The 14133-nt window shown below is 42.2% G+C and overlaps 1 protein-coding gene across 1 annotated transcript; it reads left to right on the plus strand.

The window, feature by feature from the left end:
• Window positions 1-12441: 12441 nt before the first annotated feature.
• Window positions 12442-13368, plus strand: LOC134586074 (olfactory receptor 13C2-like). Its single transcript, XM_063441584.1, has one exon. The coding sequence runs from the start codon at window positions 12442-12444 to the stop codon at window positions 13366-13368; it is 927 nt and encodes a 308-aa protein (XP_063297654.1).
• The last annotated feature ends 765 nt before the right edge of the window (window positions 13369-14133 follow it).

Below are 14133 nucleotides of genomic sequence, written 5' to 3' on the forward strand. Positions count from 1 at the left end.
CTCTCTATCAAAACGGTCTTGTTGATTGCCTTAGCTTCCGGCAAGAGTTTCGGAACTTCACGCCCTATCCATTGAGGAGCCCTTTACGGTCTTTCACAAGGACAGAGTTATCCTCCGTACAATTCCTGAATTTAGACCTAAAGTCACCTCCGCTTTTCATATCAACGTAGATATTGTTCTTCCATTTCTGAGGTCTGAACTCCAAGAAAAAAAAGATAAAACATACCTGTCATCACTGGACCTAGTAAGATGCCTTCGTATATATATTGAGAGAACTGCCGCTTGGCGCACTTCTCAAAGTCTCTTGGTCCTTCATACCAGTAGTAGAAAGGGAATGCAAGCCCCCAAATCTACCATTAGCAGGTGGATAGTGGCAGCTATTGTACAAGCATATCAATCTTCAGAATGTCCGGTCCCTGTGGGTCTTAAAGCCCATTCCACTAGGACCCTCTCATCCTCCTGGGCAGCCACAGCCAAAGTCTCTCCTGAACTCATTTGTAAGGCAACTGTCACGATACCTTACCTGTCAACCTCGGACCCACGCAGTACAGCATCCTCCTTCACTGAGCGGCACGGCACCTCTGACGCCGGCCGCTCACTCGGAGCGGAATTTCTAACTTCGGCGCATGCGCGCCACTGCCGTCGGCTGGAAGCCGACAGGATCATGACGCAACCACGCACCCGGACCTTTTGGGGGCGTGGTTTTAAAGCAAAACACACCACACTATAAAAGGGCTGTCTTGACAGCAGTAAGACGCCCTAGTGTGGTTCTTGCTGGTTCCCATAGTGCTCTTTATGTTTATTGGTATTCTCTCCTGGTATTTGACTTCTGGCTACTCTATTTGACTATTCTACTCTCTGGTTCCCTGTACTTTGGCTTGTTAATCGTTATTCCGTCTTCTGTCATCCCTTGACCTCTGGCTATCCCATTTGACTACTCTAACGTGAGCCCGGCCATTTTAAGGTCCGGTATACGTTCTATAGTTAGGTTACACTCTGCGTGAAGGGGTCACTGTCGTGACATTACACTAGGGCCATGGACCCTGCAGGTGTTAACCCTCTTGGGCCTGGTGCGGACAATAGGTTTGAGGAGCTGGACCATCGTATGGACCAGATCGCCCTCGCCGTACAGACCTTAATTAACCGCACTGCTTATCTCCAGCCGGAGGAGCAGACTCCTAGTCTGAGACCCCAAGAACATCCCATGGAAGTGCTACCTACGGGCACTTCCAATCAGGCTACAGCACCTCTCAGGTATGGGGGTGATCCTAACGGATGCAGGGGGTTCCTAAATCAGATAAGCATATATTTTGAACTCCATCCTAGAGCTTACCCTACCGATAGAGCTAAAATTGGGTATATTATAACCCTGTTAGTAGATAAGGCTTTAACCTGGGCTAATCCCTTGTGGGAGAATGACAACCCCATAGTCTTTAATTACACTAACTTTGTTGCAGCTTTCAGGAGAACTTTTGATACCCCAGGCAGAAAGACTAACGCTGCCAAATCCTTATTGCGTTTAAGACAAAATACCCGTTCTCTAGTAGATTATGCCTTGGAATTCCGTACTTTAGCTGCAGAAGTCAGATGGAACGAACAAGCATTCGTAGATGTGTTCCTGAATGGAGTATCTGATAGAATCCTAGATGAAGTGGCCACAAGAGATTTACCAGATACTCTAGAGGAGCTAATAACATATTTAGCTCATATTGACGAACGTCTTAGGTACAGGCAGAACACCAGAGAGAGACCTAGGAGAGTACCGGAACGTCTTGCTCTAACCTATCCCTCGTCCGAAACCCCTCCAGAACCCATGCAATTAGGGGCTACAAGATTGTCTGAGACAGAGAGACAATACCGTAGGAGGGAAGGTTTATGTTTGTATTGTGGCAGGAAGGGACATACACGAGTGAATTGTCCTAACCGGCCGGAAAACTCTCGCACCTAAGTTCACAAGGGGGACAGGCCTTGGGTGTTATGTGTATGTCCTCCTTCAATGATAAAAAAGATCTCAGGCTTCTTCTACCTATTACTTTAGAATGGGAGGGAAAGAAAATATCCACCCTTGCTTTAATTGATTCTGGGGCTGCTGAGAATTTTGTAGATCTCTCATTCGGGCAGAAAAATACCCTTCCATTCCAAAAAAGATCGGCACCCTTGGCCGTTGAGGCCATAGATGGTAGACCATTATCGATACCTCTTATTACCCAGGAGACCATTCCTCTAGTATTATCTACAGGTCTTCTTCATAGGGAGGTTATCATTCTGCAACAGATAACATCTCCTATTTTTCCTGTAATACTTGGGTTTCCTTGGTTAGTCCAGCATAATCCGTCGATTGACTGGGAAAAGAAGGAGATCATTAAGTGGGGAGATTCTTGTCACAGTAAATGCATTACTCCGATTAAACCAGTAGGCTTAATCAATATACCTACTATGGAACCATTGACTACCCAAATACCCAACCAATATATTGACCTTAAAGATGTCTTTGAACCTAAAGAGGCAGAAAAATTACCTCCCCATCGTCCCTATGATTGTCCTATTGAATTGTTGCCTGGTACTATGCCTCCTAGAGGTACGGTTTATCCCCTGTCGATGGCCGAGAATAAAGTATTAGAGGAGTACATTGCCGAGAATTTAAAGAAAGGGTTTATCACTAAATCCTCATCGCCCGCGGGTGCGGGGTTTTTCTTTGTATCTAAGAAAGAAGGGGATTTAAGACCCTGTATTGATTACAGAGGGTTGAATAAGATTACTATCCGTAATGCTTATCCTATTCCCTTAGTGACTGAACTATTTGACAGGTTAAAAGGAGCTACTGTCTTTTCTAAACTAGATTTGCGGGGAGCATATAATTTAATCAGAATAAAAGAAGGGCATGAATGGAAAACTGCTTTTAATACTCGTTATGGTCATTATGAGTATCGAGTTATGCCCTTCGGCTTATGCAACGCCCCAGCAGTCTTTCAGGACTTCATCAATGATGTGTTGCGAGACTTTTTACAAATGTTTGTAATCGTATATTTGGATGATATCCTGATTTATTCAAAAAACATAAACGAACACTATGAACATGTCAGATTGGTTCTTTCAAGGTTATTAGAGAATGGTCTCTATTGTAAATTGGAGAAATGTTTGTTCCACAAGGAAGAAGTGCATTTCCTGGGATATATCATTTCTAGTACGGGTTTCCAAATGGAGCCGAAAAAGTTAGAAGCCATTCAGCAATGGCCCTTACCAGTTGGACTCAAAGCAATCCAACGCTTCCTGGGGTTTGCCAATTACTATAGAAAATTCATAAAAGGATTCTCTTCTATAACAGCCCCTATTACTGCTATGACTAAGAAGGGAAGAAATCACAGGGAATGGTGTACCGAAGCTAAAAGAGCTTTTGATTTATTGAAAGAAGCCTTTTCCTCAGCACCAGTATTAAGACACCCTGATCCTTCTCGTCCTTTCATACTGGAAGTAGATGCATCCGAGTCAGGGATAGGAGCAATACTATCTCAAAGACCTTCGGATGATCAACCATTGCATCCTTGTGGGTTTTTTTCAAAAAAATTAACGGAAACTGAGAGGAGATACGATATAGGGGAGAGAGAGTTGTTGGCAATTATTTCTGCCCTTAAAGAATGGCGATACTTGCTTGAAGGGTCACCCATCCCTGTTACCATTTTTACAGATCATAAAAACCTCTCTTACTTCAGTGAAGCCAAGAAAATGTCTGACAGACAAGTACGTTGGTCTTTATACCTCAATCGTTTCAATTATGTTGTTACATACAGGCCAGGGTCAAAAAATACTAAGGCGGATGCTCTATCCCGCCAATATGAACCTGTTACTTCCTCCAATGAAGTTATGTCCTCTTTAATCCCTCATAATCGTATTGTAGCAACTGTCTTTGCTAAAGTCTCATCGGGATTAATAGAGGAGATCTCTACATTCCAAGATCGTACTACCTTGACTGTTCCTCAAGGAAAACTATATGTGCCATTAACCTATCGGAATAAAGTATTATCCCTCATGCATGACTCCAAAATGGCAGGGCATCAAGGGATACATAAAACCACATCATTGCTGGCGGAACGGTTCTGGTGGCCTTCCTACAAAAAGGATGTGCGTGAGTTTGTCCTTGCTTGTAATATTTGTTCCACTACAAAATCGCCTAAGGGTCGTCCTATAGGACTCCTCATGCCCTTACCTATTCCAGAGACTCCATGGTCAAGTATTGCTATGGATTTCGTAGTAGACCTACCCCCTTCTAAGAACTACACTGTCGTATTAACGATAATTGACAGATTCTCCAAGATGTCTCATTTGGTTCCTCTTTATAAATTACCTACATCATCTGAACTGGCGTATATATTTATAAAAGAAGTGGTCCGTTTACATGGAGTACCCCAAGATATTGTCTCTGATAGAGGGCCTCAATTTATTTCTCGTTTCTGGAAATCATTTTGTGGACAGTTAGGTATCAACCTTAATCTTTCCTCTTCTTATCATCCCCAATCTAATGGGGTTACAGAAAGGATGAACCAATGCCTGGAACAATACATCCGTTGTTTCACTTCGGTTCATCAAGATGACTGGGCGGACCTGTTACCATGGGCAGAATTTGCTCACAATCATCATATCCATGAATCCACTTTACACAGCCCGTTTTTTATTAATTATGGGTTTAATCCTACAACTTTACCGAGTTCCATTCATTCTACCGGAGTGCCAAGTGTAGATGACACCGTTAGGAACATGAGGGAGACTTGGTTAGGGGTTAAACAAATATTGACTCAAAGGGCTAGTGTGTACAAAGCCAATGCGGATAGGCATCGGAAACCTGCTCCCACGTTCATGATCGGGGATAAAGTGTGGTTAAGTACCCGTAACATTAGACTTAAGGTCCCATCTATGAAATTCGCTCCCAGATTCATTGGTCCATTTCAGGTTCTCAAACGTATCAACCCTGTTTGTTACAGTCTTCGTTTGCCCTCTAATATGAAAATACCGAATTCGTTCCATGTCTCACTTCTCAAACCATTAATTTGTAATCGGTTTACTCGTAATACCCCTCCTCCTCTTCCTGAAGTTGTGGAGGGACAAAACGAATATGAGGTGAGGTCTATTTTGGATTCTCGTTTTTCTAGGGGTAAACTTCAATACCTTTTAGACTGGAAGGGTTATGGACCTGAGGATCATTCGTGGGTGGACGCTTCTGATGTGCACGCCCCCCGTCTGATTCGTTTATTTGAAAGGAGGCGTTCTAACCGCCCTGGGGGCGGTCCTTGTGGGGGGGGTACTGTCACGATACCTTACCTGTCAACCTCGGACCCACGCAGTACAGCATCCTCCTTCACTGAGCGGCACGGCACCTCTGACGCCGGCCGCTCACTCGGAGCGGAATTTCTAACTTCGGCGCATGCGCGCCACTGCCGTCGGCTGGAAGCCGGCAGGATCATGACGCAACCACGCACCCGGACCTTTTGGGGGCGTGGTTTTAAAGCAAAACACACCACACTATAAAAGGGCTGTCTTGACAGCAGTAAGACGCCCTAGTGTGGTTCTTGCTGGTTCCCATAGTGCTCTTTATGTTTATTGGTATTCTCTCCTGGTATTTGACTTCTGGCTACTCTATTTGACTATTCTACTCTCTGGTTCCCTGTACTTTGGCTTGTTAATCGTTATTCCGTCTTCTGTCATCCCTTGACCTCTGGCTATCCCATTTGACTACTCTAACGTGAGCCCGGCCATTCTAAGGTCCGGTATACGTTCTATAGTTAGGTTACACTCTGCGTGAAGGGGTCACTGTCGTGACAGCAACCACATGGTCTTCAACCAATACATTCATTAGGAGTTACCAAATTGATGTCAGAACAGGTCTATCAGAGCAATTTGCTAAATCCATTCTGTCAGTATCCGATACGTGATTACTTTTGTTTTGTCACTTGATTGTGGTGCTAATACACTTTGCATTCAAAAATGTTTGAGTCTGTGTCTTCTTCCCTCCCTGGGTTATTGCTTGGGTATTGCCCAATGTTGTGCTGCCATGGATATGGCCAGGAAAATGGAAAATGTATTCATACTTCATACTGTAATTTTCTTTTCCTGGCCATAGGCCATGGCAGCGCAAGGGTCCCACCCGGGGTTATTGCTGAAAACAAGACTGGGGAAGGAGGGGTAGGAGGTGGTACTTATACTGCTTAATTATTATTCCTGTCCAATCAGGATAGGGAGGAGCTACCCAATGTTGTGCTGCCATGGAGAAAATTACAGTAAGTATGAATACATTTTCCATTATATACATACATATATATATATATATATATATATATATTTTTTTTTTTTTTATTAACATATTTTTATTTTATTTTAACAGAAGCAGGGAGACTGCCTGTCAGTTTAGGCAGTCCCCCTGCAGGTAGCACTATGGACTCCTATTGCTCTTTCAGAGTGATCACATGGTTTGCGGGGGCCTAATTTGCCGAGGGGGGACTGTCTGGGCTGGCAGGTAGTCCCCCCCAGACTGGGAGCAACACCGATCGCCGGCGGGGGGAACGGCAGCGATCGGTTAAGTAATAAAGATGGCTCATATTTGCCGAGGACGTACTAGGTAAGTCCACAGTCCTTAAAGACTTTTTTGTCGGACGTACCTAGTACCTTCGCGGTCCTTAAGGGATTAAAAGGTAGGAAATGTGTCTGTAACTTGTAGCTGCTAATATCTATTTATTAATTAAAACAACTTAAGGCGGATTTTTACCAACAACACTGAAGATTTATTTCTGGCTTATCTCCTTTTTGTTTTGTAAATGTACCAACGGTGTCTAACCAGGAATCATAGCAAAGCTGTCAAGGAGTTGTAGGTCAGCTTACAGAATGCTGATGGTTAATCTTCAAATCCCAGAATCCCCTATTCTGAGCAGAACTGATGATTCACACATGGAGTCTCTATTTCTGCTAATCGATCTCTTGTCCTCCAGCAGCAATGACCTAACCATGCCTGACATTACAGACTCCATAGATCGGAGAGAGGTTCCTGATTGGTTAAGCTGGCTATTTCCTGGTTTTAGAAAAAGTCAAGGCTGTTAATGTAATGTATGGATTTTGCAAAACATTTTTGCAAAACAAAGTAAGTACCTTTTTATCTTTAATTATTATATAATATTACTTTGAATTTGTTGTATTATATTTTTAATGCATCATCTACAATGTAATAAAAATAATGCATAATTTCTTGTCCCTTAATTAAAGGGACATGCTTTAAAAGTACCGGTATGTAATAAACTTTTATGAATGTTCTATAAACTTGGTAAAATTGCATTGTTGGGCGTGCCTCTCGGCTAGGGGCATTTTTCAGCCTCCCCCCCACCTTACACACCCTTCTCATTTTCAGACCAGTCTACTAATGACATAAACATGGCATCATTGTGGAGCAACAGGAGACAGAAACCCAACAACGGAGCCTGCTCTGCATGAATCCCAATGATCACACTCCATCTCTCCTTCCCATGTCAGGCATGCCTAAAGCACCTGTCTAGCATTTCTAGGGATCGAAGACTGATTGGTTAGATCATTGTCCCCCTTGGAGTGGGTGAGGAAGGCATAAGAAAGAAGAATCAGGTAAATTTGAAAATGTTTTCCTGTGGTCCAGACCAGACCAGTTACCCTTTGGGCTGAGCACACCAACCATCCACTATAGGCGCCCTGTGGAGGTGGCCACAGGAAAGTATACATTTGAGGAGAGTTTCAGTAGGCAGTTTAAGCAGTAAGTATTACAGTTAGAACATTAATAGGTGATTTTTAGTAGCCTTGTAAAATTAAAACTTGTATTGTGTTTGTAATGTAAGTAATGATTTTCATCATTTGCAATATTCATTATCCAACACGTTACTGTGCATTTTCACAGTTAATGTTCTGCATTTTTCTCTTTTATAACTCTGAGAGCTGTCATTCAGCTTGTTGGCTACTTAAAATTGAAAATTGTTTATGTAAATGTTAATGCTGTTTAATCCATGTGCTACTTCCATTATAAAACATTTTACTAAAAAACTCTTCTGTATTCCTTACTACCTAATATATTGTACAGAACACTGGTGAGACCTCACTTGTGTCAGGATCCTGCGGGCGGCTGCAAGGGGAGGCTGCAGTCCGCTCGCGGCACTCACCCTCCAGCCGTCCGCGGTCCCCTTCTCCACGTGGGTTCGGCGAGCGGCATCCCTCCAGCCTCGGATGCCGCCCGCGTCTTCCTCCATGCCCCCCAGCGGCAGCATGCATGCAATCACAGTGGGAGGTTTAGATATCTCCCACGTGTGATTGTTAATTCTGATTGGAAATTATCCAATCAGAATTAACCTGATGGTTTAAATACTTACCTTTCCTGTTCCTCCCTGCCCTGTTGTGGTCTTTGCTTTATAGTATTGATTCTGAACGTGTGATTTCTGGTTACGTACTCTCTGGCTTGTTATACTGACTTTGTGACTTTCTCCTACCCTTTGACCTCGGCTTGTTTCTCGTTATTTTATTTTCTGGTTCCCCTTACTCGGCTTGTCTCCTGACTATTCTGTGTGTGCTTAGCCCGGCCACTCTAAGGTCCGGTACTGCACACTTTCTGTGTGTGTGTCTGTGTGTGTGTTAGCGTGTTGGGTTCCCCGAATCGTGACAACTTGGAGTATTGTACGCAGTACTGGAGACCGTATCTTCAGAAGGATATTGATACAGAGAGTTCAGAGAAGGGCTATGTGGCGAAAGTGACCTTGCCACTGGTTTTTGGAGGGGCCTGTTTGCCCGCCTCCTACCTTCTGACTATGGCCCCTGGGAGATTGTGCCCTTTAATAACAGTCTTGTGGCTTATGGACTTATATTGGACTGTGTATGGCACTTTAAGAACTGCATTTGGGCTTATGGACTTGTATTGCACTGTGCTGGCCCTTTAAGAACCATCTGGGGACATATTGAGACTTTGAGTGGCAATGCCCCTTTAAGACTATGTCCCCAAACCTTTAAAATCCTTTGTGCAGGGCTTTCTCCCACTTGGTTCAGTAAATGGGGCTTACTGAACCAAGTACTACACTGACAGACCACACAGAAGTGGAAGTGTGCAGGCAATTTACCTCCCAGGCTGGGAGCCTGCTGTAGGTAAATTGCCAACTGGGGGGCCGCTGTTCGTGCAGACGAACATGTGACGGCGGCCATCTTTTTTCAGCCGAACGCGGTCAGCGGTGTGTGCAGCCAAATTCATGGAACTAAAATCGGCTACACATTTCAACGAACACCACTGACCCTTACCTTCTCCTACACTTAGACTTTGCTGCTGGAAACTAAGTCCCGTTCGGCAGTTTGAATGTACTGCTGTACTGAGCCAATTGCACGAATGGTGCCCCGTTTGTGCATTCGAATGGGACTTTTTTTTTTCTGCCTGAAATAGAAAGGACTTCCAGTTAACTTTTTAACCACTGGAGGGATTTGTATGATTTTTGAGAGTGTTTATATTTAAAGTATGCTGATTATTAATATGTAATTTTATGACGATTGAATGTATAGTTTTAAAGATACAAGTATATTTTTCCTGCCTGTAATAATTACATTAACCCATTGTGTTCAGTAATTATATCACAGACAGAGGGGAGAATTTTGTGGGAATGAATGGGAGTGTTTTACTATATATTGCGTGCTGGATTGGTTGTTCTTCAAAACCCTGTGGGCGGTACTATGTGTGTAAAATGTGCATAAAAGCAGAGTGTTTCATTAAAACTTCAGTTCTACTTCACCCTCAATTTGGAGTGCCTTCTCTTATTGGGGGAATCTGCAACAAGGGATTGCTATGCTAGTCATAATCTCTTGCTATATCACTACTAAGTGTCATGGTACCTGTGGTGTCTACCTCAGAGGAGGTTAGACACCTAGACGTTATCCTCAAAAAGGGGTTGGTGCACCCGATCGTTTCGGTCTTTCAGGCCGTTTACACGCCGGCCGCGATAACCCCCGCCTCCTTTTATGACACGGCACTCAGTAGCCGACGTCATGACGTCAATCACGTCACGAACCGCCAGAGACCGCAAATCAGGACATTTTGGGGGCGTGGTACACAATTAAAGAACCAAGGTATAAAAGAGTTGGATTTGCAATGATTCATTGTCCTGTCATGGTTCTAGCTAGTCTGGTCACTCAGTGCTCTTATCTCTCTTGTGTCTTTGGTTATCGATTCAGCTTTGTATTTTCGACCCTGCTTACTTCTCTTATCCTTTTGACTCGGCTTGTCTCTCGCTTACCTGCTCTCTCGTTCCCTTGACCTCGGCTTGTCTCTGACCATTCTTTGCCTACTCCTTACGTTAGTCCGTCCATTCTAAGGTCCGGTATACGTACCTTCCCCTGTTTGCACTCTGTGTGTTGGATCCCTGTCACGATCCTGACATTAAGCTCTTGTAAGAGCTTGTTCCTGTCTTGCTCTCTGAAGGAGTCTACGGTGCTTATGGTGGCGGCTGGAGTGCTGGAAAACCTCAGGAAGCGCTAGGAGCATCCTTCAACGGAGGTACCCAGTCAGGGGGTACCAGGCGATCCGTTACAGGCTACTAAACTGGTTCATGGATTGCAGGATAAAACTTACAAGGAAAGGTTAAAGGAACTTAATATGTATAGCTTGGAGGAAAGACGAGACGGGGGGATATGATAGAAACATTTAAATACATGAAGGGAATTAACACAGTAAACGAGGAGACTATATTTAAAGGAAGACTACCACAACAAGAGGACATAGTCTTAAATTAGAGGGATAAAGGTTTAAAAATAATTTCAGGAAGTATTACTTTACTGAGAGGGTAGTGGATGCATGGAATATCCTTTCAGCTGAAGAGGTTAACACAGTGAAGGAGTTTAAGCATGCGTGGGATAGGCATAAGGCTATCCTAACTATAAGATAAGGCCAGGGACTACTGAGAGTACTTAGAAAATTGGGCAAACTAGATGGCCGAATGGTTCTTATCTGCCTTCACATTCTATGTTTCTATGTTTCTATATATACACATTATTGTAAGGCATAGGACGGGCCTCATTCCCGGCGGCATTAAGGGCAAGCTGCCGGGCCCCCTTCTGTGTCGGGTCATCGGTCTCTGACCGAGGACCCGACCTGTCACACTGCCCTAAGGCGATTTAGGCGGCCGTGAGGCCCCCATCAGCGCGAGGCCTTAGGTGGCCGCCTAAATCGTCTAATTAGTGAGCCGCCTCTGGTACTATCTACATTATAGAACATGTTGATCTCAAATATTGTCTTTGAGCTGCATGTCCTATAACCCATGGGATGCTCAATTAAGGAATATTAATGCTTTGTTTAATTGCTTCTTGTGCGTTGTATTTAGTCTGTGTGCTACTTGTGTTACACTGCTATGAAAGTATTATTACCTTTCCTTAAATTATACTTTATATTACCACCTTTAATGCATTTTAACACAGATATTTTTGTTGTATAATATTATTGTAAGCCAAATTGCATCCTTCTCTGCCAAGTACTTCTGTTTTATTATATGTTACTATGGCTCTGTTGACCTTCATTTGCAGGCTTGTGCATGTAGAACATTTTCAGTTCTTCCAGATTGATTCAGGGTTCCAAAATGTTTCCGTTCAGACAAATTTTGGTTAAAAAAAAATACAACAATTTGGTTGGTTGTAAAAAATTCAGATTCAGCCTAATATCTCTGTGAAAGTTCTAAAATGAAGAGAAAACGTGCCTATATTGTCTTCAATAAGCTGACCACTTCAATAAGCTGAATGCCTATAGTGTCCCCTTAATGTCAGTATTCTCCAGGTGTCAATGTGTTACATGCTATAGCAGTTCACGCTAGGCATTTGTTCATTAAGTACAATGTCCGTTCACTCCTAGAATCCATTGTTGATCATGCACTAACAGTCACTAACTATTGATTTTATTTATAGATCAAGTGAGAAGCGAGCAATAAAGGGAAACACAGGAAGAGCAATAAACAAATTATATTTCTATATAATACATTTGATATATATAAATATAGAGGTTGATATATAAATATAGAGGTTTTTTTTTTTTTTTTGGATCGACATTCAGCCAAGCTGAACCGACATACGGACAAATTTCGGATGTCCTTAAAATATTTCTACTTTATGAAAAAATTAATCACCAGGACAGAAATTTGACACCGTGCAAGTCTAGTAACAACCCTCAATAAATTGTTTATTATGTACTGCTACCCTCCCCACTAGATATAGTCTATAGAAAGTGTTAGTTTATATTATATTGATATTTGAATAATTGTTCACTTTATATTTTAGAACTCTAAGCTGAGACCATTTTTAGAACTATAATCAGTTAAGAACCACTGGATGAAACTTCTCTAATACTATATTTATTAAGTATATATAAATATGGATTAAATGCACTGCTAATATTTTAATATATTTTTTCTCTGCAGCACAATCATTTCTATGGAAACTAGGAATCACAGTACGGTGACCGAATTTATTCTTCTCGGACTTTCCACCGACCCCACTATACAAGTTGTATTATTTACGCTCTTTCTGGCTATTTACACAGCAACTCTGGCCAGCAATGGTCTCCTTATCCTGGTTGTTACTTTTGATCACCGTCTACACAACTCAATGTATTTCTTTCTTGCCAACTTGTCTCTCCTTGACATCGGTTATACCTCAATAACTATTCCTAAAATGATAGTGAACTTTCTAGCTGAAAAGAAAACTATTTCATTCACAGGCTGTTTTGTCCAAGCTTATTTTTTCATTTTTTTTGGAATAAGTGAATGCATCCTTTTGACTTTCATGGCATATGATCGGTATGTTGCAATCTGTAACCCTCTACGATACAATATGGTCATGAACAGAACAGCTTGTGGTCAAATGATCCGTGTTGCTTGGGTGACTGGATGCTTTACATCTTCTGTTGACATTGTCTTTATAGTTCAGTTATCATTCTGTAGTTCGAACGTAGTCAACCATTTCTTCTGTGAGGCCCCAACCCTGGTCCAACTATCCTGTAGCGACCTCTCTTTAACCAATGTTGTTAAATTAGTTGGCAGTTCCACAATGATTCTGGTTCCACTATTGCTCATTGTTCTTTCATATGTACGGATAATTACTACAATTATGAAATTTGATTCAGGAAAATATCAAGCATTTTCTACATGTTTTTCCCATCTGATTGTCGTGGTTATTTTTTATGGAGCCGCTGTATTTTTGTATATGACCCCTGAACATGGTGGAGCCATTACAGTCAAGGTGGTGTCAGTGATGTATACAGTAGTGACCCCCTTGTTAAACCCTTTGATTTATAGTTTAAGAAATAGGAATGTTCATAGAGCTTTGGGAAAATTAATAAAAACTGCTGCCATAATATAATCACTGTGTGCTTATAATATTATTCGTAATACATTGTACATGTGGCTTTATGGTTTGGACACATTTTCACCATGCAGTCCATGCATGAGAAAAACTATTAGGATGAACTAAAAGGTGTACTAATTGGTGTATGCAGTGGTGGAACTACCGCGGTTGCAGGGGTCGCAGCTGCCACCAGGCCCGTCACTCTAGGGGGCCCGGCCACCCAGCCAACCTCTGCAACCGGGGTGCCCGCCAACATTGTGGTGTGGCCCAGGCCACGCGGAAGGGACCCAGTGAAGGCAATGTACTTCCTGGAGCCTGGTGCAACGGATAGAATTCTGAATCACAAATCAAATGAAATGGCTCGTCCGTTTCTTGTTTCATTTGTTTTGTGATTCGGTTGCAAGGCGCCTCAGAGTTACGGAATTTGGACTAATCGCACTTCATTTGAAACTCAATGCACAAGTCTAATACACAGTATTGAAATGTTTTATCAACTTAACATTAACAACATTAACATACTCTCAAACTAGGTCATAAAATGAATTTGTTTCCTATAACTTAAAAATAATTTAGAGAACAGAATGCGTGTAAATAAAAACAAGATAACAATGAAAACTATTGAATGTTGGTAATAAAGTCTTAAAGTCTTAAGAATAAACTTAAAAAATTAGGCCATGCACTATAGTACACATCAGCTCCAATACATACAATAAAAACCAAATAAAAAAGTTACTTGAGCACTATTCCAAATCTCTATACACATTTAAATACCTGGAGGTT

Source organism: Pelobates fuscus, chromosome 2 (genome assembly GCF_036172605.1).
Source record: "Pelobates fuscus isolate aPelFus1 chromosome 2, aPelFus1.pri, whole genome shotgun sequence".
In the NCBI taxonomy this organism is placed as follows: domain Eukaryota; kingdom Metazoa; phylum Chordata; class Amphibia; order Anura; family Pelobatidae; genus Pelobates; species Pelobates fuscus.